This window comes from Castor canadensis, chromosome 13 (genome assembly GCF_047511655.1).
Source record: "Castor canadensis chromosome 13, mCasCan1.hap1v2, whole genome shotgun sequence".
Classification (NCBI taxonomy): Eukaryota; Metazoa; Chordata; class Mammalia; order Rodentia; family Castoridae; genus Castor; species Castor canadensis.
Window position 1 is genome coordinate 34672692 of NC_133398.1, and position 25091 is coordinate 34697782.

Below are 25091 nucleotides of genomic sequence, written 5' to 3' on the forward strand. Positions count from 1 at the left end.
CCCAAATGCTGCCACTCACACCACCTGCATATCCTTGCATATGTATAAGCTTGGGAACTCCAGTGATTGTGGGAGGACGTGGGAAGGAGAACAAGGAATCAGGAAGTTTTTGAGAGAAGCAGCAGGCATGCTGAGCAACAGTCACTGCCCAAGCTTTGGTATGAGTCCTGACTCTGCCCCTTGCTAGCTGTGTGGCCTTGGGCAAGTTCTCTCACCTCTGTTAGGAAGCTGCCCTCCACAGGATTGTTAGAAGAATAAAGAAGGAGAACTTGAGACTGCAGTCCCTCCCCTGCCAGCAAAGGCTGAAAAACCACATATGAAGCCAGTCTCAAAATCTCTTATTCATACGAAATCAGAGAGTCTTTGGAGAGAAAATAAACTGAGCCTGCCAAGCACAGGCAAGCTGGCTGGCTAGAAGCCTTTAGCCTGCATCCTGCAGTGGGAATGCTTCCTCAAGCCCTGCCCAATGAGGCTGCCTGTCTCTACCTGTCCTCGGGCATCCACTGTTCAAGGCCCAGTAGAGCAGCTGAATGGCTCCTGACTGTCAAGAGCCACCTGTCCTTACCTCCCCTAGGGCCTAAGTGTGTCCCCAAATTTACACATTTAGGAATGCCAGAGAGCCCAGCTACAAGGAGGCTGTGCATACATCCTCCAAGGCCCAGTGTTTTGTGCTTTAAAGAGTGACATGTACCCGATATTTTTTACATGTGACTTTTAGAAGACCATCAAGTATCCATTGTCTTTAAGATGGCCACATGTGGCCACGTTTTCTGCTGGTCCTATGATTAAGGACTCCCAAGGAAAGTGTCCCTTGTGTTCGAGACTCATCTGAAGACTAGGATCATCAACCTCTTGAATGTCAGAGCTGGAAAGACATGGAAATCTGGTCTATCCTCCTTTGAGCAAGGAGGCTGAGCCATAGGAGAGCTGGGGTCACATAGCATGAGTGGCAGGACTGTGATAGACCCAGGTCTCCCTGTGGAAGTTCAAGGGCCTTGTCAACTGGCATTTCCCACAGAATCGTGGTGCCTGATTGCTGTGAAGGCAGCAGCAGCAGCAGGCTTTGTTCTCCTGGCCCCTTCTTCAGCCTGTTTTTCTCTTTTGCTTCACCGGTGACTGTGGCTTTTCTCTTCTCTGAGGTCTTTTTCCTCCTTACAGTTCTGAGCCAAGGAAAACAATCAAGGTAGGGCACCCCGCTGAATAGCAGGTGTTCATCTTACCACTCCCTACCACTGTTGCCCACGGGGTGCTCACACCCGTGTCCCTACCCAGGTACCTCTGGACCTTTCCTAGAGCTGGAAATGGGTACCCTATGTGACAACAAGCCTTAATTTCAAAGTCTGGGAGACACCATGAGCACCTTCTCTGCCTGGGATGAGGAAAGGGCTGGAAAGGAGGAGACAGGAGCGAGTGTGCTGTGAAATAAGCTGTGAGTGGTGTTGGCTGAGCCCTGCTGTGAGTTTAGTACATTCCCTCCCTGGGTTTGGATCCTGGCTTTCCATACCAGCTGCCTCACTGAGGGCGCTCTCCTTCTAGCTACTTGTTTCCTCATCTGTAAATTGGAGGTGACAGTACTTTAACACTTATCCACAGCACCGTGGTAAAGATTAAATTGTATACATGGTAGCCCTCTAGGACTGTGTATCCGTCCTCCTTGTCTAGGCACTTGCTGCTTCTCCCAGGCATTTGGGGAGAATCCCCATGAGCTGCAGGGAGAAAGGCTCTGTGGACTGAAGGGAGCAGGCAGGAGATGGTAGCTCTTGCATTGTTTGCCCTGGCCTGGGTGGCCACCCTTCTACGCTTTTGCACTAATTAACCAATCAAATCCTACCTGCCACCCCTTAAGATGGGACTGTTGTTATCCTTATCTATCTAAAACAACAGCTTTTCTTGAAAGAAAATCAGAAAATAGTTTATCCAGAGCCAAATATAAGGGACCATGGCCTTGGAACATGGAGTCAGACTTCGCTGCATGATGTGCTACACTGTGGAAGCAGAGTAGTCATAAGCTTTCATAGTCACAAAACACAGTCATAAATCAACGCACTTACCAAGTACCCTGGTGGGAACATCAGGCAGGCCAGCTATATAAGGTGGACAATCTGTCGATGGGTTTCAGATGTCACACGTTCTTAGCGTCAGGGCTGGTGGATGACAGAGGTCTGTGAAGCTTTGCAGTCCATTCTGAGTGTATTTATTAGCGGTGTGTTAGATCAGATACAACAGTTAAGGTAATTGGCTATTAAAGGGCCTAAGATATCCCAGGATAATTTTGGCTGTGGTCTGCAGGGTCTTTAATATAGATGTGGCTTCTTCAGAGAACTTCAGTTCACATCCCCATTTTCCCAGTGAAGGGACAAGACACAACAAAGTTAATGTTTATATCCAGGCAACATGGCATGGACCTTTATAGTCTTATTACACTGCCTGCCCAGCAGGAGTAGGCCCGCAAGCCTGGTTGTGTTAGGCAGGAGACTGCAGAGGACATCCTGGGAGGTCTCAGTGGATTCCAGCTGGGAGCAGGCTCAGAGAGTGACAGGCAGGAGGTGCAGTGGTTTGAAGCCGTTCAGCCTAGACACAGTGAGGGAACTGAGAGCAGGGAGTGGCCAGCTGGAGGGCACCATGGGGACCCCAATGAAGTGGTGAGGTCACATGAGGGGGCGAGCCTGAGGCATTCATTTCCAGCCACTGGAGCACTGGGACAGAGGGCAGCAGCCTCTGGGCATGGATTAGAAGTTCTGGGCTAGAGGGACCTTGGAGGTCATCTTGGCCAGACCAGAATACCTGAGGACTGTGCACACATGGCCTTTCTCTAATGGTGAAGTGCCACAGGCTGCAAGTGACACTCTTCATGTCCAGGTCACTCAGGGCCTTTCCGAGGCCAGCTCTATGTTGACACCTCCAGCATTCATAGCCCATTTTCCTGAGCAGGGAAGGAAGGACATGGGTTTCCCTTAGAAAAACACTGGAATAACCTATGAATAGCTTCTGCAATGTCTTTTTCCAGCAGAATAAAGACCCATGGCTCGAGTCCCTGTGCCAACCTTCCCTGGGCCAGCCTCGTGTTTACCCCAGCAGCAGTCTCTCTCGCTCCCTGTCTGGATGCACACACAGGGAAAACTCCAGGCACAGATCTATTCGTCATAGCAGTGTTCATAACCACAAACCAACTGAAAACACCCAGGGCTCGAATTTTAAAAGCAATAAAAGATGATAAAAAATGATGGTTTTTTTTTTAATTAACACCTATTAATCCCAGCTACTGGGAAGTCCAAGGCGAGATCACCAATCTGGGCTACATAGTGAGACCCCATCTCTTATAAGAAAAATAGGAGGTGGGAGGCCAGAGGCATGGCTCAAGTGGTAGTATGCTCATGTAGCAAGTGTGAGGCCCTGATTTCAAACCACAGTATCGCCAAAAAAGGTCGGGGGCAGGGAGTGGGGGGGGGGGGCGGAGTGGGAGGCTGCTGGGGTGCAGCTCAGTGGTAAAGCAAGCACATGCTTCGCATGCCTCAGCACCAAAAACAGTAATGATGATTGTGGAAACTTATGTAGCAACATGGAATGAAATACTATTTACAAGATGATACTATGTAAATATTTGCAAATATCTGATAAAATGTGTTGATTGAAAACAATAGTACTTGACTCTTGCTGTGTGTTGTCCCTGTACTTAGTGTTAGGTTCCCAGCTGCCTATTGGGGAGTTGGTATTTGCCCTTTTACAGAGGAGGAAACAGAGTTGTTTAAGGGACCTGCCCGGGGCCTCCCAGCTGGAATGTGAGAGCCAGGACTTGAACTCCAGACCCAAGACTCTGCTGGGAGCCAGAGTGAATTTCTCTTTCATACTTCCTTTTCTATGTCATTACTGAGAGTTTCTTAAGGAAGGAAACTTTGGGGCTGGTGGAATGGCTCAAGTGGTAGAGTGCCTGCTTAGCAAGCATGAAGCCCTGAGTTCAAACCCCAAGCACCACTGAAAAAAAAAGGAAGGAAACTTTGTCAACTCATTGGTGGGTGTGACCAGGAAGGTGTTTGGGGTGCAGCTGCTGACACACCTCACTGTCTCCTCCAGGATGATATCGAAGCTTACCGGACCCAGAACCGCTTCCTCAACTCCGAGATCCACCAGGTTTCCAAGATCTGGAGGAAGGTGGCCGAGAAGCAGAAGGCCCTGCTGACGAAGGTGTGAACCCTGGCAGCTACCTCCATGCTCTGCCCCTCCCTGCCCCACATGACTGCCTACTCACTCCTCTCACCTGGCTGCCCCAAGCCCCTAGGGGCAGGGCCTGTCAGCTGCTTCTCCAGCCCTGTGGACAGCTAGGGGGCTACTAGTGAGCCTGGCCACCCCCAGGGAGCAGAGTGGAAGGTCTGGGACCAGTTTGATGTTCTGCTCTCTGCAGAGAATGCTTGAGGAGGAGCCTGGACGTAGGGGACTGTTTGGAGTCTGTGGCACACATCCCTGAGAAGGGGGTCGGTGATAGGACTCAGGAAGCAACCAGCAGAAGACAGGGGGTCAGGGGACCGGGATGAGGCCACAGGCTGGAGACCCTTGGGGCATGGTAGCCTTGGTCCTGAGGTTCTCCTTGTGCCACCCCAGGATGAGATGGGAGCTGGGGCGGGGGGAGCAGAGGTCATGGAAGTGCCATGTGGCTGAGTTTCACTGTCTCCATCTCAGACACAGAATGCAAGACCCAGAGAGGTGACCTGCTCAGCCCAGCCCAGCACCATCTGGCTCATACAAATAGAAACAAGTGGAAAGGAAGGGAGGGGCGTGAAAGAAGGGAAAGCAGCCACGTGGTAGCAGCAGAGGGGCAGGGCAGTGCCCTTCATCACCACCTACAGAACTGGCTATGTGCCCAGTGCTGGGCAGGGCTTTACATACACAACTCACTGATCCTTCCCTGAATCTAAGGAGACTCTGCATCCCTAGTTTACAAATGAAGACTCTGAGGCACACAGCTTAAGTCATTTGCCACAGTCCACACAGCTTGCAGTGGCTAAAGTAAGAGGGGACTGGACTCCCCCATGTTCCTCTCCTTTCGAAGCAGCTCAGTCCTGGTCCTGTCCTCTTTTGCCTCCCTTGTAAGTCACTGGATCCAGGGCCCCTTGGCTTCCCCTATATGCAGGGCCAGGAGAGGACGGGTGGGAGAGGAGAGCTGGAAGGGTCCAAGCTGTTCAGAACTCTGACAGCAGGACCAACATCCCCCTTCCCCTTTTCCCCCCGCCCTACACACACAGTGTGCCTACCTTCAAGCCAGGAACTGCCAGGTGGAAAGCAAGTACCTGGCCAGCCTTCGAAGGCTGCAGGAGGCTGCAGGGGGCGAGGCCAGCGATGCTAGTGAGTCCTCGGATCTGCTGCGGCAGCTCATCCAGGATGCTCTGCAGTGGGAAGCCAGTGAGGTGTCAGCCGACACTGTGGGGCTAAACCCCATCAGGTGAGTCTAGTGGGTAGCCAGGGTGGGGAATCTCTTCATGACCAAAGATCCCACTGCTGTGTGCTCATACTGCACAGCTGTTACCTCCTTTGGCTCCAGGCACGTGGAGTGTGGTGCCAGCTGAGGGGGCTGGACTCAGAGGAGGCAGCCCAGGTCAAGGTCATCCAGCACATGATTGCAGCTGATGTGGGGCAGCCTCCAGAGCCATCTCTTCTCCACTCCCCAGGCTGCTTGCTGAGCACAGGGCAGGCAGTTAAATACACAGAAAGGGTGTGGCTGTCCTTAAGGCCTCTGGAGGCTGGGTGGCCCAGAGGCAGGAGCCTTGCTATGGAGCCAAACCTGGCTCTCTTACATGTGACCTTGGGCAGGTCACTTCACCATTTTTGTTTCCTACTTGGCCTCTACATGATGTGAGCTAAGTTCTCTGTAGACAGGGAGCATATGCAATGCACACAGAAGGGCAAATACATGTTGGCTAAATGGGAAGCCATCCTAAGGATCTCTCCCATCTCTGCCTTCCTTGTTGCTGTCTGTCCCCATCCATCTTTGAGCTTGCTGGCTGTGCTAAGTGGGGCTCTGCATGAGCATTGGAGACCTATTGGCCTGCGGCTGCATGGAGTACCTGGAAGATCCTGTGCTGGCCCACGATGAGTGCACACTTCCTGGGCTCTGGGTACCAAGCACTTCTAGTTTATATCAGGAGACAGAGCAGGAGTTCCTCTACCCATTGTATGGATGAGCAGAAAGGCTGGGGGGGAACTGGAGTGACAGCCAGGGCACAGCTGGCCCTGGTCCCCCTTGCCTCTAGAACTTTCTAGAGGCAAGTTCTATATGGCATGGCTAACTAATAAGGCCTTTGCCGGCAGTGAGTATGACGAGTACGGCTTCCTGACGGTGCCTGACTATGAGGTGGAAGACCTGAAGCTGCTGGCTAAGATCCAGGCGCTGGAGGTACGCTCCCACCACCTGCTGGCATTGGAGGCCAAGGAGCGACCACTGCAGGAGCGCTGGGCCAACCTGGGTGAGCTCGTGCCCTCGGCTGAGCTGAAGCAGCTGCTGCGGGCAGGCATACCCCGTGAGCACCGGCCACGCGTCTGGAGGTGGCTGGTCCACCTCCGCATCCAGCACCTGCACACTCCTGGCTACTACCAGGAGCTGCTAGGCCGGGGCCAGTCCTGTGAGCACCCTGCTGCCCGCCAGATCGAGCTGGATCTGAACCGGACTTTCCCCAACAACAAGCACTTCAGCTGTCCTACCTCCAGCTTCCCTGACCAGCTCCGCCGGGTGCTACTGGCCTTCTCCTGGCAGAACCCCACCATCGGCTACTGCCAGGGCCTGAACAGGTGAGGCAATGAGGCACAGCCCTCACCTTTCAGCACTGCTCTGACTCTGGGACCTCCCAAGGCCTCACAGACAGATGTGAGCCCAAGAGGCCTGCTCACTCCTTCCCCACCCCCACCACCTCCATGGACAGGTGGGGCCTGGTAGGTGAGGGGACATGCTCCAGAAAGAGCTGGAGCTCAGGGCCTGTACCCTGGTTTGCTCTTGGGAGGGACTGTTGGAGTATAGAACTTGGCCCAGCTCACATTTGGCAAAAACAGCTGGGTCAAGACCATGTGCATAGTGAAACCCACTCAGAGGAGGCAGGAAAAGGGAGTTTGTAAATGGTGCAGGGGAGCTCAGGGAAGCCAGGGAGAAAACAGAGCTGAGGACCAGGTAGCCCTGCACGTTGTAGCACCACACCACCCCCAGGCTGGTGTCCCTGTAGCCTCACTGTGAGTGTTGTCCACTGTGGTGACTGTGCCAAAGCACTATGAAGCCGTGTGGCCTCTGCCTCTCCTTGCTCCACACATCTGTACACCAGCCCCTGTCCACATCTAGGGTCTGTGAGTGGAGACCTTGGCCCCCCTGAACTCATGGGCCTTCAGTGAGTCCTCCCACCCCACCCCTCATGCCCTTAACTCAGTCCGAAGTTCCAGAGATAGAATCCGAATGGCCTAGCCTGGGTTACTTCCCACTTTGGTCCAATCAGCAGGGGATGGAGAGAGAGGTGAGGGCTGAGGATGGGGCCACCTGGTTCATAGGAATGTCCCCTCTAAAACTGGGAGGACTCTCACAAACACTCCATCTATCTCCATAGAAATTGCAGTCTTGAGTATCTCCCAAAGCGGGTTTTGACTCAATTTAAACACACACAGATTCGAGCAAAATTTACATAAGCCACTGTGCTCTCTTTTCAGAATAGCTGGTGTATGACATTTACTTAACAGAGTCAACATTCAGAGTGTTCGCACTTAAATTTGAATGGTTCCCAAAGGTAGATATTTTGAATACTCTTATTTCCAGCCTAAATTTGGGTGATATTGAACATGCATTTGTACAGTTACTGGGAATTCAGAGTTAAACTCCAATAATAACACTTTCAGTCCAAGCCCCTTTGGAAAACTGAGGATTTTGTGCTGCTCTGAATGTCTGTGACAGGTGAGTCTAGAAATTCCATTTGTGTGTTGATAGCCCAGTAAAAACTGTGTACTTCTCATCGAGTTAGAATCTAGAAGGGACAAAACTCTTAAAACCTCTTTAAAGAGTAGCTGTGAAGGGAGCTAGAAGCTTGAGGTTAGCAGGAATCATGTTTTACATTTTGAGCAGAGGTTAGGCAGGAAGTAACACTCACTGTCACACCATACTCCCCAGGAAGGAACCTGCCTAGCGCTTACCCTGGACTCTGGCTCCATGCCCAAGGTGCTGCAGCCCACCCACCCTTGCTCCAAGTGGGAACTGGGTGCTAAGCCACCTTCCTGATCAGATGTGACTTCTGGAGACCAGGATAGGGTTAGCCCCAGACATGCTGTGGTGCTGTGGAGTTCAAACTGGGCTAAAGGGGGCAGCAAGAGGTCCTGTAGCAGCAGGGTCTTGAGACTGGCCTCACAGGTGGAGGTGGCAGTACAGGCCACAGAAGGCACATGGGGACAACGGAGCCATAGTGACCGGGGGTGATTTTTTAATATCTTTCTCTATGTTATTTTTATTTAAATTTGATATGCAAGCACACATAACTGGTATCCATGCAAATATTTTACTGTCATGGTAAATGGAAAGTTGTGTATAAAAGGACGAGATGGCTAGAGTATGGACAGGATGGTGTATTCTTTTGTAGTCCCTTAGTTAAGCTGTAGGTCCCTTACCCTTGTCTGTGTTGCCATCTAGTGGTAGCCATAAAGAGTGGCAGCCGTTACAGCTGCATCTTTTGTGTCAAGATAAAACAGGTCCTGCTTCCAAGGTAACAAATGCAGCCTGTTTAGATGGTGATGTAGTGACAGTCTAATGCCAGTTTAGTGACAACATTTTTAAAGCCATTTCCTTGTGAAAATAAGTGGATTGCTTTAAAAGTGGTCTGTTCTTTACCCCCTGAACATACTCCCTCCTCTGCAGGCCTACTCAGGCTGAGGTTGGAGTCCAGCCATAGTCTGAGCAGTTAGTGAGCTTGAGGGGGACTTTTGAATGTGTGCAGCAGCTCCTGCACCGAGATGTCAAGGCTCTGGTGGAATGGGGCGGAGCAGGGTGGAAAGGACACCAGGCTGGACTTTGGGAATCCTGGGTCCTGTTCACACTTTGCCATCAACCAATTACATGGTCTTGAGCCTAGAGACAAGGTGGCAGAGTACCGCGGTCAATTAGTTACATCTGTGCTGGGCATAGACACCAAGGGTGGAGGTTTGATGGGCCACACATCTGCTGTCCTTGAGCTCAGTGACATCTGAAAACCTGCCCCGTCCACCCCCAATCTCTGAGAGGGCAGAGCCTCCTATTTCCCAGGGGACCCGTGACTGCTCTCTTCTTCCACTCAGCTCAGACTCAGGAGGATTTGTAGAAACATCTAAGCCAGAGCAGGGGTGGAGGGATTTCTTCTCAACCTGCTGGGAGAGAAGAAGACTTGTCTGTTTTTCTTTGAGAATCAGCCCTGTGTCTAAATGTCATGACCCTCAGAAGAAGGTGGAGGTCATGGATCCAGTAGGATGCAAGAAGCACAAATAGCTAGACAATGAAATTCACTCTTTAAAGGCTCTGTGACTCTGTGGAGAATCTGTGGCTTGCAGTGCTAAGGCGCCCTCTCCTTCAGGGTACTCTGAGAAGTGCTGCTTCCCCAGCCATGTGGGTACAATGTACAAAAGGGGCTCCACAGTCCTGGGACAGCCTTGTATCAGAGTCACACAGGGTCTTGTTGCTGCAGGGTTTCCCTGAGGCATTACTGGTTTAGTGAGCATGGCAAGCCTCCCCAGGTGTCTTTGAACATCAGGCCTGTGTAAACCTACCATCTTGAGACCAGAGAATCCATGGAAGACATTTTGGGGGTGTATTCTTGGATTGGCTCTAGATGTGACTTGCCTAGGAAGATGGGAGACATAGAGCAATGGTACTTCTCACAGGAAGACATCCCTGCTCAGTCCTGTGGGTTTTGTCTTTCTTACCCATGATCTCAGTTGTGCCTCATAATCTGAGAGGAGAGTGGTCCGGGAGAAGAAGCTCTGTGCTGAGCACTGGTGTGAGTGAGACAGTGGGCGGGGCCCTGAGGCCTGGGTTCTCACCCACTGCATGTTTATTGCTCTCACTTAACAAGAGCAGGAACTGAGCCTCAGAGGTTAGTGTACTTGCCAGGGCCCCAAAGCTTATGATTCTGAAGGTGGGACAGCTAGCATTTATTAAGTGCTCACTATGTGCCAGGTACTGGGCGGGGCACCGAATCTGTTAGCTGTTCACTCTCATACAGCCCTATGCTGATTGCAAGGCTGAGGCTGCCTGGTGTCACCCAGGAAGCAGCAAGACCAGGATTGATGCCCAGGTAAACTGACTCCAAAACCCCTGCTCTGAAGTGGTTGCCCATGCTCTGGAAATCACATGGTCACCTTCCCTAAAAGAGTGTCTTCCCTCAGGCACCAGGACCACCAGGCTGGTTAGGGAAGGGGACTGGACTGGGGTGAGTGTAGGAGGATTCTGCCCTGCAACCCAGGGAGCTGCCTCTGCCACCAGCTGCCTGGCAGGGCTGTGTCTACTGTGAGTCACACCAGGCCTCTCCCTCTACCCAGACTGGCAGCCATTGCCCTGCTAGTCCTGGAGGACGAAGAGAGTGCCTTCTGGTGCCTGGTGGCTGTCGTGGAGACCATCCTGCCGGCCGACTATTATAGCAAGACGCTGACAGCATCCCAGGTGAGCCAGGAAGAAGGGATGGGACATAAATGTCAGAAAAAGTGGAATCTCCCAGGTCTACCCCTCTCTGGGACTGCTGAGTGCCTATTTTGTCGTTGGGGCTCTGCCCACGTGACAGATTGGTGTTAGTGCAGTGGTCAAAGAAACCCAGTGTCACCTGCAGGGCTAGAAGCCCTAAAGCAAAAAGGGGTTGGAGGTGTGGCTAAAGAGGTAGAGCACCCACCTAGCAAGCACAAGGCCCTGAATTCAAATCCCAGGACTGCCAAAAAATTTCAGACAGCAGGTTAGCCAGATGGGAGGTAGGCTGGAAAACGGAGGCAATGTCGCAATCCTGCACATGCCTCACCTCCCACTGAGATGCTCCGTGTCACCGTCCCTCCTGCTGCCCTCTGGTCCTGGAATCAGGTAGAGTAGGCTTCTGAGCCCTGACCAGCCGTGTGACCTTGGCTGGTGATATCACTTCTCTGAACTCCAGGATTGCCCACTTTAGAATGGAAATAAAGTTTCCTCAAGGGTTTGCAAAAAGATATAAATGCAAAGTCATTTCCAGCACACTACCCACTATCCCATCCCCCAGCCTCACTTCTTGCTGGTCAGCCCATCTGCTCTGCATAGGCTTCACTTCCCTCCTACCTCCAAACCTGGTGAGCTGTTGTCTGCCCAACCCCTTCCCTCCTGTCGTACTGCCAGCATCTATCCCCATGCCCATTCCTGGTCCTTGGCTGTCCTCCTGGGCAACACCAAGGGCAGAAAGCAAGCCTTGGCATCATCAGAGGCTGGCAGCCACCACCTGACAAGAGCTGAGAAAAATGATGCTATTGCCAGTTAAGCCTCTCATAGGCTGACATCCCTTCCCCACAGCCAAATGCATTCCTCACCTGACCCTGGAAAGTCTTCCCTGAGGAAGAGGCTGAGCAGCCACAGTTCTAGGCAGGGAGGAGCAAGAAGAGAGAAAAATCCGGTCAGCACAGAGGTAGGAAGAAACATCACCAACCACATCTTGGAGCCAGGGAAGGAGCCGGAGCTGGGATAACCAGCCAGGTCCGGTGGAACAAGGATGGAGGCATGGCATGACCTCCAGGAGGTCACCGGCAGCCATTTCCTGCAGCGTCCTACTGGCTGAGCTTCCTGGAGTCCAGTGTGGTGGGATGTTGTGGCATTAGGCCTGGACATAGGTGCAGGAAGCAGCCATGAGTGTCACCAGGAATGAAGCCCCTGTGTCCCCAGGACTTGTGTGCATAAGCTCAGTGTCTGCCACCTGCCAGAAGGGCCAGCTGGGCTTGAGGTTCAGGTGGGCCAAGGGACCAAAGACTTACTTTTCAAAGACTTTTGCTACAGAGCCCGGTGCTCCAAATTTGTGTTGAAAGCAGCTGATGACATGCTATACTCACCTGTTTCCCAGGTGCTCAGAGCTTTCTGGGCAAGGCAGGCCCCACCTGTCAGCCTCAGTACTGTTGTGTGACTTGACAGGGTTTGAGGGCAAGCAGGGAGGCTCCTGGCAGTTGCTTCCTGGGGTGCAGGTGACAGACCCCCCCCCCAATTGCCTTCCAGGTGGACCAGCGGGTGCTGCAGGACCTCCTCTCAGAGAAGATGCCCCGGCTCATGTCCCACCTGGGGCAGCACCGCGTGGACCTCTCCCTTATCACCTTCAACTGGTTCCTCGTGGTCTTTGCAGACAGTCTCATCAGTGACATTCTCCTGCGGGTCTGGGATGCCTTCCTGTATGAAGGGACCAAGGTAAGTGCTGTGGCCAAGCCAGCCCCTTCACTCCCAGTCTTGATTCTGCAGTGGGAGAGCCAGAGGTGATGCCCTGTCAGGGCTGTAGGGCAGCTGACAGCACAGCTTTGTAAACTGTAAAGTGCTGTGCACATAGGAGATGAAGCAGGGTTCTGCTCTGAAGAGCGCCCAGAAGCTGGGGTCTCCTGTTTGGACAAAGCCCTGCAGTGGGAGCTGGACCTTGGGACTGGGCCAACCCCTGGGCGGGCAGAGCCTCACTAAAGCCCTGAGTAAAAACCAGTATTGAGCTCACTGAGCCCATGGAGCAATGTCTGTCCTGCCTTATCATGGGAGAAGTCCAGTGGTAGACCTGGGATCCAGTCTAAATGACTAGATTTCAGCTGTGCCCACCTTGGGGTGTTCAGCCTTCCCTTCCCCTCTGGCCATCCCCACATTGGGCCTCTGGATCTCGTTCCTCTGAGGAGTGCCTGCCTGGCCTCCCCCACCTCACCCAGGCTCCACTGTACCCAGGTGGTGTTCCGCTATGCCCTGGCCATTTTCAAGTACAACGAGGAGGGGATCCTGCAGCTGCAGGATGGCCTGGAGATCTACCAGTACCTACGCTTCTTCACCAAGACCATCTGTGACAGCCGGTGAGTCCCCGCTGGCCCCTCTGCCACCCTACCCCATGTATCCCTGCGACAGGGGTCAGGTGGCTACTGTGTGCCAGGGGACATTCTGCTGTCCCCATGCCACTGCCCCTCACATGACACTTGAGCTCTCTAGGCCTCTCAGCTCGCCCACCTTATCCTATGTGAGCACCCAGGGTCTATGTCCTAGGAATTCTTAATAATTCCTAGGACACGCCACCTACTGAAAAAAGCCTCCTGACCACCTCCTCCTCTACCACCATCTTAAAACTCAGTCCCATGTCACCTCCTCCAGGAAGCCTTCCATGACACACCCTTCTGGGCTATGTGCCCTGCTGAGCTCTTTCCTGCACCATTACTTTTGAATGAGAATGTTTTCTTATTCACTGTCTCCCCTGGAAGGGGAGCTGCTGAAGGCAGGGACCAGAGCCATGCCCCAGTGTCTGGAAAGGCCTGGTCCCTACAGACTGGCACAACACTGATCTCTGCTGACCGGGTCCTCCTCCAGGAAGCTCATGAATATCGCCTTCAGCGACATGAACCCCTTTCCCATGAAGCAGCTGCGGCAGCTGCGGGCAGCCCACCGGGAGCGGCTGGAGGCTGAGCTGCGGGAGCTGGAGCAACTGAAGGCTGAGTACTTGGAAAGGCGAGCGTCCTGGGGCAGAGCGGTGCCAGAGGGCTGTGCCAGCGAGGAGGATGGGGAAGGGGATGCCTGACCAGGCCCCTCACCTTGCCTCCCAAAGCCTTTCTCATCTTGGCAAGCAGGCCCCCTGGAGGTCAGGGCTGGAACAGCAGTCCAACCCTTGGAGCCCCATTCTGTGCCAGCCTGGAACCGGCTCTTCCCCGTCTTGGGCGTAGGTCTTCCCAGGTGGACTTTGCTGTGAAGACATTGGCTGGCACTTAACCCAGTGACGCTGCACCTGTCACCTCCCCCGTGGAGCACCTTGGCATGCAGGCCAGGCGAGAGTGCACTCTGTGGGGTCCCCTGGAACAGTCTCTTAAGTATCTCATAAATCAATGTCACTGTTGGAAACAGCTCACAGCTTTGTTTTGTTGGGTTTTGGTGGCACTGGGGTTTGACCTCAGGGTCTCATGCTTTGCTAGGCAGGCACTATTACCACCAGCCTGAGCTCACAGCTTTGGACCTTAAACATTCAGTTACCGGTTGTGCCTGGGTGGGCCAAGGTGCCAGGCAGGCTATGCCACCATTGAGGCCTCCATCCCGGGACCTTAGCTGCCATTTCTGTGGGTGTCTTCAGTGCCTGCACTTTCAGGGTGTTTGTCTCTGGGTTAGCAGCTCCCCTGTGGTATCATTGGGTCTGTGTACTGGGACCCATCTCCAGAGCCTGCTCACAGCTCTTTGGGGGAGAGGGGTTCCCCTGGGGAAGCCACAAGGACCATGGTGGGCTGGGCAGTGATCACTGAGCCTGGCACCCTCTGGGGGCTCCCCACAGGCTGGGCCAGCATGGTCTGTTCTACTAACAGGTGTGGGAGGGTAGAGCACAGGCCAGTGCAGCTGCAGCTCAGCACAGGGCTGATTCAGGACTCTGTGGCCCTACCCAGCACAAGTTCCGGACTCTTCCTGGTCCTTTTGAGCAGACCACCCCACCTCCGTCCCCCAAACCAGAGTCAAGGGGGCACAAGTGGTTTCAGTGACTTGTTTCTCAGTAATCCTGTGGCTGCCAGTGGAGCCTGAGTGCACCCTTCTGTGGGTGAGGGTGGGGTGGATCTGTGTGGAGGCCCCTTCAGAAGCCCGCAAGCTTGCAGGGAGCAGCCTCCTCATACCCAGCTTCAGTGGAGGCTCCTGCCCAGGACTGGGCCATGCCCATCCCCTCGATGCCCAGGCAGCCCCTCCTGTAGCCCCAGACTCTGGGGTCCCCACAAGCACTCTGCACAGGGACCTGCCTGTCTTTCTCATTTTTTGTTCAACTTTTTGCATCTGCTAAGGACCTTCCACCACCAGACAGTTTCCATGGAGGGTGGGGGGGGGGCGGTCCTAGCTGCACCCCACTGGCTAGACATTGTAACCCTAAGGTCATTACTGTGCTGACCCAAGGAGCCAGCCCATGGGAGCCAATACAGTAAAGAGTACCCAGTGCACTGAGTGGCTGTCCTCCAGATACAGCTGGGAGGATCCAAGACCTCTGACCCCAGCCTGAAATTCATACTACTTCTGCAGCAAAAAACAACCAAAAAACAAAAAACACCAGGTCAAGCAGTGGGCACAGGGCTGCTGGATAAATAGCAGACACCTGCTGTCCCATCTACCCTTCCTTCTCCTTCTTCCCTCCCCCTCCTTCCTTCCTCCTCCCTCTCCATCCTTCTTCCCCCTTTTCTCTTCTGTTCCTTCCTCTCTCCCCTCTTCCCCCCCTACCCCTCTTCCCCTCATCAACCCCCAGCAGAGGAGGGCTCTGCTCAGAGCTGGGTGCCTGTGGTCTTCCCTTCCTGGAGGGACAGGTGGCAGCTCTTTGTCACCTCTAATTCCTACCTGACTGCCCTTCAAATTCTGAGTAGCTTTACTAAAATACTGGTACAGGGCCCCATGCTCAGAGGCTTCTGTGGAGCCCTGGCTTTCTGGGATGGTTGGGGACCACGTGACAGTGGGGACTAACTGCCTCCTCCAGCCCTGAAGGGGGAGAACTATCCATCCTTCAGCCCCTACTCACCCAGGACAGGCTTAGGTGACAGATGAGTACACAGGACACAGAGACATTAATGTGTCCAAAGTCACAGTCAGGGGAGGCTGGCCTGCCTATGTCCTCCTGTGAGGTCCTATATGGGGCTACCTATAGGCGAAGGAGAACAGGCTGGGTGTGCTGATAATCCCAGCACTAGAGAGGACTGGGAATTCTAGGCTGGCCAGAGCTACATAGTAAGACCCTGTCTCTAAACAAAATAAAAAAGGAAAACAGGAAGAAGCGCTTCCAAATTTTAGATCAGAGATGACAAAGGGGAGTGGGATAACATATGAGAGAGCATTGAGGGGGGTCACCAGGAGGCCTTCTGGGCCTGCTGCTGCTGCTCCAAGGGAGCCTGCCCCACTCCTCCATGGACAGCCTCTGGGCCCACCCCTGGTGTCAGGTTCCTGGCCCCGCACCACAGCTGTCACCCCTTCCCCAGGGGCTGCTGCCTTCCAGGCTGAGTGATCCAATCCCCACAGCCTCCCTTCTTACCCCAGGGTGGAGAAAGGACTTCCTGTTCCAAGCATCCCTACCTTGGCCTTGAGATGTAGCCCCATTCTACAGGGGAGGAAGAGCTCCCCAGGGAAGCTCCCTGAAGAATAGAGGGAATAAAAGATGCTGGGAGTCCCCCACAGTCCAGATGAGAGGGGCACACTCCTTTCTACCCACTGCCCATGTTCAAGGTTTCCATCCCAATAGCCCCTCACCCCCACTGTCTTCTCTTTGTCTCTCAGCTCCCTCCACCATGGACACAGGGCCATGGGGGCAGGTAGAAGGAGATGGTGCCACTTGCATACACAACACACACGCAAAGTTCTGAGCAAGCTGTTGACCCATGTGTGGTAGAGTAAGCAAAGCTGGACATGCCTGTGGCCTGGGAAGAAGGGGAGGCCTCCTGGCCTGCCCTAGTCAGCATTAAGGGCCACAAGAAGGGCTGATAGATGCCCCAGTTTCGAGCCAGACATGCTGTGTGGCCTCCTAACTAAGCCCTGGGTAGCTCATGGGCCTGGTCAGTCCTCAGTTTCCCTATGTGTGTAATTCATATGGTTGGGGGCAGCCATCCATGCTGGATCAGGATTAGGGGGAGGGGAGGGGCAGAGGAGGCGTCTGCATGCACTTAAGCATGGACGCACGCGAGCGCACAGACACACACAGTGACCCCCTACAAAGTCCCAGGCCTCCCCTCTGGCTTGTGGGTCCATACACCCACAGTCCCCAGAGTGGTCTCTGTCAAACCAGCCTTTCCCCAGACTGTTCCAGTCACCATCCCCATCACACAGGCTGAGGAGATGCAGATGCAAGGCTGGTATGTGCACAGGGCATCTGGGAGGGCCAGGCCCGGCCCAGAGAGCGTGATTGGTTAGGTAGGCACAGGATGATTGAAGAAGAGCCTTCTAGGCAGAGGGAATGGTGTGAGCAGAGGCTCAGGAGTGTGGGTGCAAGGAGTGTGGGTGCAAGGAGAGCGGCAGCAGAGATCCTGGCTCAAACCCTGAGTAAGTGAAGACATTCAGATGCCTGGGAGAGGTACCCCTCCACCCAGGTGTAAGTACCCAGAATTCTCACAACAGGCCGAGTGTCCATATGCTCTCTGGAAACTGAGAAGGCCCAACTCTTGTGTGCAGTTATCCCAGGGCGATGGCCTCTCGCCGCCTGGCTTAGGAGTACAGGGGGTAAGGTGGGGGACTCTGAGGGCCATGCTAAACACTGGGCTCTGACACGGGAACCCTGCCTACCTGGCTTGGGAAGTGGTCCAGCACACTGTGAGTTCAGAGTAAAATAGATGTGTGTGAGGTAATGTGCATAAGGTGCTTAGAACAGAGGCTGGTGGTGTAATCCCTAAAGGCGGGGCCTCCCATCTCCCGCTGACAACCCAAGTGTCCCCCCAGATGTCGAAGCTGGCGAGAGTGGGCAGCAGCGCCCTCTCCTGGCAGCCGAGGGAAGGAGGCGTCTCTCCAGATACGCAGCAGCCCTCCTGGCTCCCGTGCTCCCCGGGGCCTGGGGATCCTCAGTAGCCCCCTAACTGCCCGGGTGCTGGGAGCACGTTCCCAAAGCGGCTCTACGCTCGCGCGGGCCGGGCCGCAATGTGATGTCATCCTCACACAGCCGGCGTGGTACTATCTCCATTTCACCAAGGGGGAGACTGAGACTCGGGGAGGTCGCGCCCCTTGCTCCGCAGCGAAGGGACGGTGGCGGGGCGGGGGTCGCACCCAGGCAGTCTGATGGTGCCACTCCCTTTCAGACTCCAGCCGCCCACCCCAATCCTGCGGCGTGTGCGCGCCCGTGTGCGCGCCGGCTCCGTGCGCGTGTGCGTGCCCGACACCCGCCCCGTGGCCAGGAGCGCGGCGGGCGGGGCGCGCGAAGGAACGAGCAGGCGGGCGAGGGGCCCAGCCCCGCCCCGCTCCCAGGCCCGCCCTGCCCGGGCCCCGCCCCCAGGGCCTTGCGGGGAGGGGGGAGGGGGAGGTGGCGGCGCTGGGCGCCGGGGACTCAGCTGGTGGCGCGGAGCGCAGAGCGGGAGCCGGACGCCGCCACCGCCGCCACCTGTGCGGCCGCCAGCAAGGTAGGGGACGCGGGCCGCGCCCCCGCGGGCTGCGCCATGGGGCGTCGCGTCGGGCGGGACGTGCGCGCTGCGCCCCCGCTGCAGCTCTGGAGAGGGAGGGATGCTGGGCTCCGCACGCCTCGGGAACCCGGCGGGGCGCGGGGACCTAAGCTTCCAGTCCCCCACGCGTGACCTTGCACAAAGCCTTGCTGCTCTCTGGGCCTCAGTTTCCCCTCCCGGATAGCGGGCGCAATGTGGCCCCTCTTCGGCGGGTGACTGGGAGCGGCCGCCCCAAGGTGCGGGCTCTCGACGGGGCGATGGGCACAGTCTGCATCGCCCGCCCCGCCCGCCGCGGTGAGGCGGTGAGGCGGCTCGCCCTGGGCGCGGCCAGCTGGTCCCGGCAGGCCCTTTGTGCCTGGGTGCCCCACGGGAGCTCTGTTGTGACCCTCCCTCTCCTTGCTGGGTGGCCGGCTGGGCCTCAGCTTCCCGGTACGGAAACCGGTGGGGAGAAGCATCCCCGGGTCCCTGGGGCGGGCAGAGTGTGCCTACCAAGACTGGCCTAGGCGGAGGCTGGAGGAGCCCTGGACTGGCGGTGACCAGACCCACGCAGACAGTCACCTGTATTTAGGGGAAGGATAGGACCGCCTGGTCATGCTCGGCTAGCCGCGGAAACCCACTTCTGTGCAACAGCAGGGTGTGACAGGGCTGAGTGCCACACCTGCACCTCTGAGTGCCAGGAGGACCGTGTCTGCATGGTTCTAAGCTCTCTGGATAAGAGCCTCTGGTGTCAGGCGTGGCCCCTCTGTAAAATCCCCTGAAAGGACTTGCTGGCCCATTGCACTTCTGACATGGTGATCTCACTTGTTGAAACAAAGCTGGAATCCGCCCCTCTGCCCCTCTGGCTGGTCCTGCAGACAGCATCAGACTTCCCCTTCTGGGGACAGTGATCAAGTTCCTTAAACCTGCTTACCCTCATGGTGGAACAGCCAGGCTGAGCAGTGTCCCTGGTCAGAGCAAAAGCAGCAAAGGCAAGAAGAGGGGCTGAGGTGTCACCACGGAGTGCATTTCTGAGCACCTTCCAGGGGCTCCTTCTGAGCCCACCTGTGCCATTGGGCCCCTGAGGTTCCCCCACCTCCTCATAGCTCTTGGGGGTCCTGGAGTGAGAGGAGGAGCCAGGCCCTTCTCCAGGCCCTTCCTGCCGTGCATGGGCTTCTTCTCAGCTTCCTGACACCTGCTCCCATTAAGTCACCTGGTCTCTCTTGTCGTCCCCCCGCCACGATCTACCCCTCACCCAGGGCTACAAGAAGGGAGGGGACCCTGGGCAAGTGTGAGTCCTGTGTCATCTTCTGTGTTCAAGCAGAGGCTGGATGAGCATTTGTGGGGGATGATGGGATTCCAGAGCTGAAGCAAAGTGATCATGACCTTGCCCTGTGGCCCAGGGCTGCACAGGACTTGAAGCTGTACCAAAGATGAGTGTTATTATCGCCTCATAAAAGCAGACTAAGTACACATGCTGCAGGAGCCTAGCTCCAGTGCACAGGCCTAAGTGCTACCTGAGTCCCCTGTCATCTGCACACGGGTGACACCTGGGCCTAGTTGGGTCATGTCATTGTGGGCTGATGTAGGAGCTGGCAGGTTCTGATTTATTAAAGTCATCCTGTATTGATACTTTCACGGTGTGCCATGGAATTGTGAATTATCTGACCTGAAAAGGATCTTAAGAAATGTCTCAGGCCTGCGGAGTGGCTCAGGTGGTAGAGCACCTGCCTAGCAAGTGTGAGGCCCTGAGTTCAAACCCCGGTACTGCCAAAAAAAAGAAAAAAAAAAAAGACTGTCTCATCCAACCTCTTATTTTATAGCTAGTCATACCCTGTTCCTGGAGAGAATGTGACTGGGCAGGGCCTTGGGCATGCTAGACAAGTAAGTGTTCTACCACTGAGCTGCAGCCCCAGCCCCAGGTTTTAAAAACCCATGTAATAAAGCAGTCTGTATTATTTCTATAAAACTAGCAAAAATAAACATAAGCTGGGCACTAGTGACTCACGCCTATAATCCTAGCTACTCAAGAGGCAGAGATCAAGAGGATTGAGGTTCGAAGCCAGACCGGGTAAATAGTTCTTGAGACCTTATCTCAAGAAAATCCATTACTAAAAAAGGGCTGGAGTGGCTCAAGGTGCAGGCCCTGAGTTCAAGCCCCAGTACCACACACAAAAAATTTAGATAAATAAAATAAAGTAAACATGAATGGGTAGAACTTTGCTGGCAAGTCTGCAGGGATTCACTGTAGCATTGAATGTCAGGGGTAACCTACATCCCTGAAGAAACGTCTGTGAAAACCCTGCCTGCCCTTTGCACCTAGACTTTTTCCTTCAGGGACTTTACCCCAAGGAAGTAACTAGAGAGTAGGAGAGAGAGGGATGCAGGCAGTGCTGTTATCTGTTAGAAGCTATCTTCCAGTGAAAACCTCTCACTGTGTTATCTGAGGTTGGTGTAGAAGCAGTAATCTAGACTAAAGGGAGACTGCCGTGTGCAGGCACAGATTCCAGGAAGTGCTCCCTCTGCCCCCAGGTGTGAGCCTGGGTTGGCCCCTCCCCTCGCTGGGCCTCACTTTCCCCATCTGTGGAATGGGTTCTTTTCAAGAACCTGGAGCACCAGCACCATGCCTCAGGGCCCTAGGTTATTTTCAGCTGGAGCCTGGCCTCTTCAGATCAGGGAGGAGGCACTTGGAATCACCCATGGGAAGGGCCTGGTAGCCTTGCACTGCTGACCAGACATTTTTCTGGTGGCCCATGCAGGGCCCTGAGGTGTCTCCCCGGGAGGCCTACACAGTGCTGTGGGAAACATGTTACAATAAACCATGCAAAACGGCCAATATCCGACCATGTTTTTGACTCACAGAAAAATGGTAATTTCACTTGGTTTGGCGTAAGTGGAAAAAGGTATCATTAAAGATGTAATTACTGTCCCTCAGTGTAATTGGGCTTGAACAGGGTGCAGTGAGGCCCGGGAGGGTGTGATTGTGAGCTTGAGGAAGTCAAGGGGGCAGGGCCTTGAAGAATCAATAATAATGGGCTTGAATACTTGCCCCCTGCCTTCTTCCGTTCTAAGGGCTTTGTACTGTTCTTTCATTTAGCAATTTACTAAGCACCTCCATTGTGCTAGGCATTTTCTAGGTCCTGATACACAAAACAAGCCCAAAAGGTACACCCTGAAGGAGCAGATAGGGCTGAAAAGATTAATGAGATAAACAGCCACAGGTTTTTATCCTCACAGACGGCATGTGAGGGCGATGGAAAGAGGGGCTGCAGTTTTAAATAAGGTGGTCTGGAGGGCTCATTGAGAAGGTGACTTGGGCACAAGCTTGAAGGACTAAGCTGGGCTGACTTCTGAGGAAGAGTAAAGAGGTTGAGGGACAGCAGTGCAAAGGCCCTGAAGTCTAACCATGCCTGGAAGAGCAGGCTAGCACAGAGTAAGGGAGGAAGGCAGCCCGAGAGGCCCTCATCCAGACTGTCTAACCCCACCCGCATCTCCCCATCCAGCATGGTTTGTGAGGGTTGTACTATTTTTATCTCTTTTTCGGTTAAGGAAACTGTGTCACTAGAGGTGAGGAACTGTGTGTCACTGAGAAGCTAGGCAGAGCTTTTAGTCCAGGGCAATGGGACTGGAAGGCTTTTGTATGGGGCAAGGGTATGGATGGCCAAATTTGAACGTTAGAGCGATCACTCTGAGGTTGCTGTGGCTTGGATATTTGTGTCCCTCTCAAATTCTTTTGTTGAAATCTTAACAAATGATGGTGATGCTGGGGTGGGGGAGACCATCATTCAAGAAGATGGGCTCCTCTAAAGTAATTAATACCCTTGTAAAAGAGGACCCAGAGGCACGACCCCACACACGTTCTACCACACAAGGACAGGGAGCAGGCCCTCCCCAGACACTGTGTCTCATCTTGGCCCTTGAGCCTCCAGCGTTGTGAGAAAAAGATGTCCCTGTGTCTGCAAGCCCTCAGGTCAGGGCATTTCTGCATAGCAGAACAAAGGCCGTGGAAATAATCCAGGCCCAGGGTGCTGGGAGAGGGCTGGACCATGACCTCTGGTGAGGAACTGCTGAACTGGGCCAGGGAGCTGAGAGGCGCAAGCCTAGCCGGTTGATGCAAACTCAGATTAGCACTTCACGCTCTGCGAAGTCTAAGACTTTGCATGTGTGGACCCACTCAATCCTCACAAAAAATTATAGGACGGTTACTGTTATTTGCTAGTTTCTATTACTATTACCATTTCCCTTTATTTGTTATTATTTTATTTTTGGTTTTTGAGACAGGGTCTTGTTATGTAGCCCAGGCTGATCCTGAACTCGAAATCTTCCTGCCTTTTAGACTCCCAAGTAGCTGGGATTTCAGGGGTGCACCACCATGTCTGGTTTATTACCTCACCTGTCCCCCCACCCTTTTTTTTTTTTTAGAACTGGATATTGAACTCAGGACAAGTATATCAGACAAGGGTTCTACCACTTGAGCTTCGTACACACACGTGCGCGTGCACACACACACAGCCTTTGGTTTGTATTTTGTTTATGAGACAGGGTCGCCCTGCTACCTTCGCCTGCACTGGCTTCCAACTCGGACAGGTAGCCTACAGGTGTGTAGTACCACGCCCAGCTTATTCCCATTTTTAATGGGTATATTTATTGATTGTAAATTGTGTCTCCATAAAGTCAATTTAGAGCTGGGTGCTGGTGGCTCACCCCTATAATCCTAGCTACTCAGGAGGCAGAGATTAGGAGGATCACGGTTCAAAGCCAGCCCTGAGGAAATAGACCCCATCTCAAAAAAAACTCACCATAAAAAGGGCTGGTGAGTGACTCAAGTGGTAAGTGCACCTCTCTAGCAAGCTTAAGGCCCTGAGTTCAAACCCCAGTGCCACCAAAAATAAAAAGTTGACTGTTCAACTTAGAAAGTACACTAGTTTTTTATTGCTATCGTAAATGCTTGATGATAATGGACAATTTTCGAAAAAGGAAAAGAGACCAAAAATAAATGTCTCCTCAGCCCAGAGGATCAACGTAAACATTTTGCTGTGCAGTTTTCAGCCTTTTGTCTACTTACGACCCCATTTTGCAGATGAAGACACTGAGGCCCAGGAAGGCTGGGTAGCTCCTAGGAGCTTATGTGCACCGAAGATCACAGTCACTGTGCCCTGCCACCCATAGGCAGACCCTGGGGTGTCAGCATTGATAGGTTCCATTAAGACACCTCCACTCTCCCAGCACCATTTCACAGTCAGGGCAGGAGACCAGTGCTGCCCAGCATCTGACTAGGGTTTCACGTGAAGAAGAAGATATTGGTAGCTGAGAACCTATGATGGCTGCCTCTGGCCTGGACTTTGCAGGGGGTGGACAAGTGGCTTGACCCTGGCCCCAGTAGGTGCTGGGGATTACAGGGTCCTTGGACTCAGGAGTGTTATCTCTCCCACAGCCCAGGTAGGAGGTGTGGCAGGCTGTGGGGTGAACGTTTAGGGCTTTGGCCAGGCCATGGCCCTCTGGGAGCTGCCTCCTGTGCTCCAAATGTGCATGTGTCTCTTGTTCCTGTGCCAGCCAACTCCAGCTGCTGGCTGCCCGGGATGCAGCCCTGGCCTCCAGCCCCAGCTTAGCCGCTGGCTGGCCTTGGCCCAGGTCTCTCCCTCCCCACTTGCAAAGTGGCATCATAATGACGCCAGCCACAGGCTGAAGTGAGATGCATGTGTCAAGTGTTGGCAAGGGCGTGGCTTGGGGGCTCAATAGACAGGCACCTCCTGTCCCTATTCCTCAGACTGCCCCAGGGTGTTGGCCTGGCTGAGGATTGAGCCAGCCTTCCTGCCAGCCTCCCCTGCACACCTGGCTGGACCTGGAGAGGACGGCCATGATCCTCAGGCAGTGGCCTGGAGCCCAGGACTACAGACAACAAAGGGCACTGGGGAATGAAAGGACCCCCACCTGTAAGAAGGGAGACCGGGCCCCACCACTGGTGTGCTCCTTAGGCAAGTCCTGTTCCTCCTTCATGCCTCAGTGTTCTTCTCTGTAAAATGTGGGATTTTTCCAGTCTTATCCATTGAAATGATCTCCACCCCAGCAACCCTCTATGAAGGTTTTCTACGTTTGGGGAGGAGGATTGAGAAAAGCCAAATCCATCACAGCCTCTAAAGGCTTCCAGTTCAGGTGGAGCCAGGGACCCTCGAGGAGGGGCTTCAACCTAACCAGGGTGGGGTGGTACAGGACTGGGAGGCTCCCTGGAGGAGGAGGTACCTGCTTGGCAGGTTATGGGATTTGGAGTATGCCACCTCTGCAGGGCAGGAAAACAAGGGCAGACATCAGGAAGCTCACTCCACCTCTCAGAACATCAGTTTCCTCCTCTATAAAATGGGTATAGTAAATACCTGCTCTGACTAATGGATAGGGTTGTTACAGGGCTCAAAACCTTAAATGGTCCAGAAGCACTTTATGAACTATAAAATGCCAGGCACCTGCTGGTATTGTTTACTGTGATCTCTGGGCTGTTGGCAGCAGGGAAGGGATTTGGGGAGATTCTAGGCCAGCATCTGAGGCTGGACAGTCTCCTGGTATATTGTGAAAGGATTACAATCTGATCCACCAGGGGTGGACAGATAGCCTCCACCAGGGACAGACAGGTGCTGCCAGAGACAGACAGCAGCCACTAACCTCATCCCTCCTGATTTAAGAATGCCCCTAATCCTAGCTAATCAGGAGGCAGAAATCAGGAGGATCGTGGTTTGAACCAGCCCCAGCAAATAGTTCATGAGACCCTATCTTGAAAAAACATGTCACAAAAAAGGGCTGGTGGAGTGACCCAAGTGGTAGAGTGCCTGTCTAGCAAGCAC

At 54.0% G+C, this 25091-nt stretch overlaps 2 protein-coding genes across 5 annotated transcripts in view; both read left to right on the top strand.

The window, feature by feature from the left end:
• Tbc1d2 (TBC1 domain family member 2) overlaps window positions 1-14041 on the top strand; it is a 37366-nt gene extending 23325 nt beyond the window's left edge. For 2 of the 3 annotated variants that reach the window (XM_020180801.2, XM_020180805.2), the window contains 7 exons: window positions 4072-4182; window positions 5238-5434; window positions 6301-6777; window positions 10519-10639; window positions 12191-12376; window positions 12887-13008; window positions 13514-14041. In XM_020180801.2, the coding sequence (XP_020036390.2) occupies window positions 4072-4182; window positions 5238-5434; window positions 6301-6777; window positions 10519-10639; window positions 12191-12376; window positions 12887-13008; window positions 13514-13721 (1422 nt within the window). In that variant the 3' untranslated portion in view covers window positions 13722-14041. Of the gene's footprint in view, window positions 1-4071; window positions 4183-5237; window positions 5435-6300; window positions 6778-10518; window positions 10640-12190; window positions 12377-12886; window positions 13009-13407 lie in introns of all 3 variants that reach the window. The other variant, XM_074051394.1, reaches the window with a different exon arrangement.
• Window positions 14042-18136: 4095 nt separating this feature from the next.
• Coro2a (coronin 2A) overlaps window positions 18137-25091 on the top strand; it is a 53278-nt gene continuing 46323 nt past the window's right edge. The window contains exon 1 of one of the 2 annotated variants that reach the window (XM_020180809.2): window positions 18137-18243. The gene's annotated coding sequence lies outside the window, so the exon portion shown is untranslated. The remainder of the gene's footprint in view (window positions 18244-25091) is intronic. The other variant, XM_020180806.2, reaches the window with a different exon arrangement.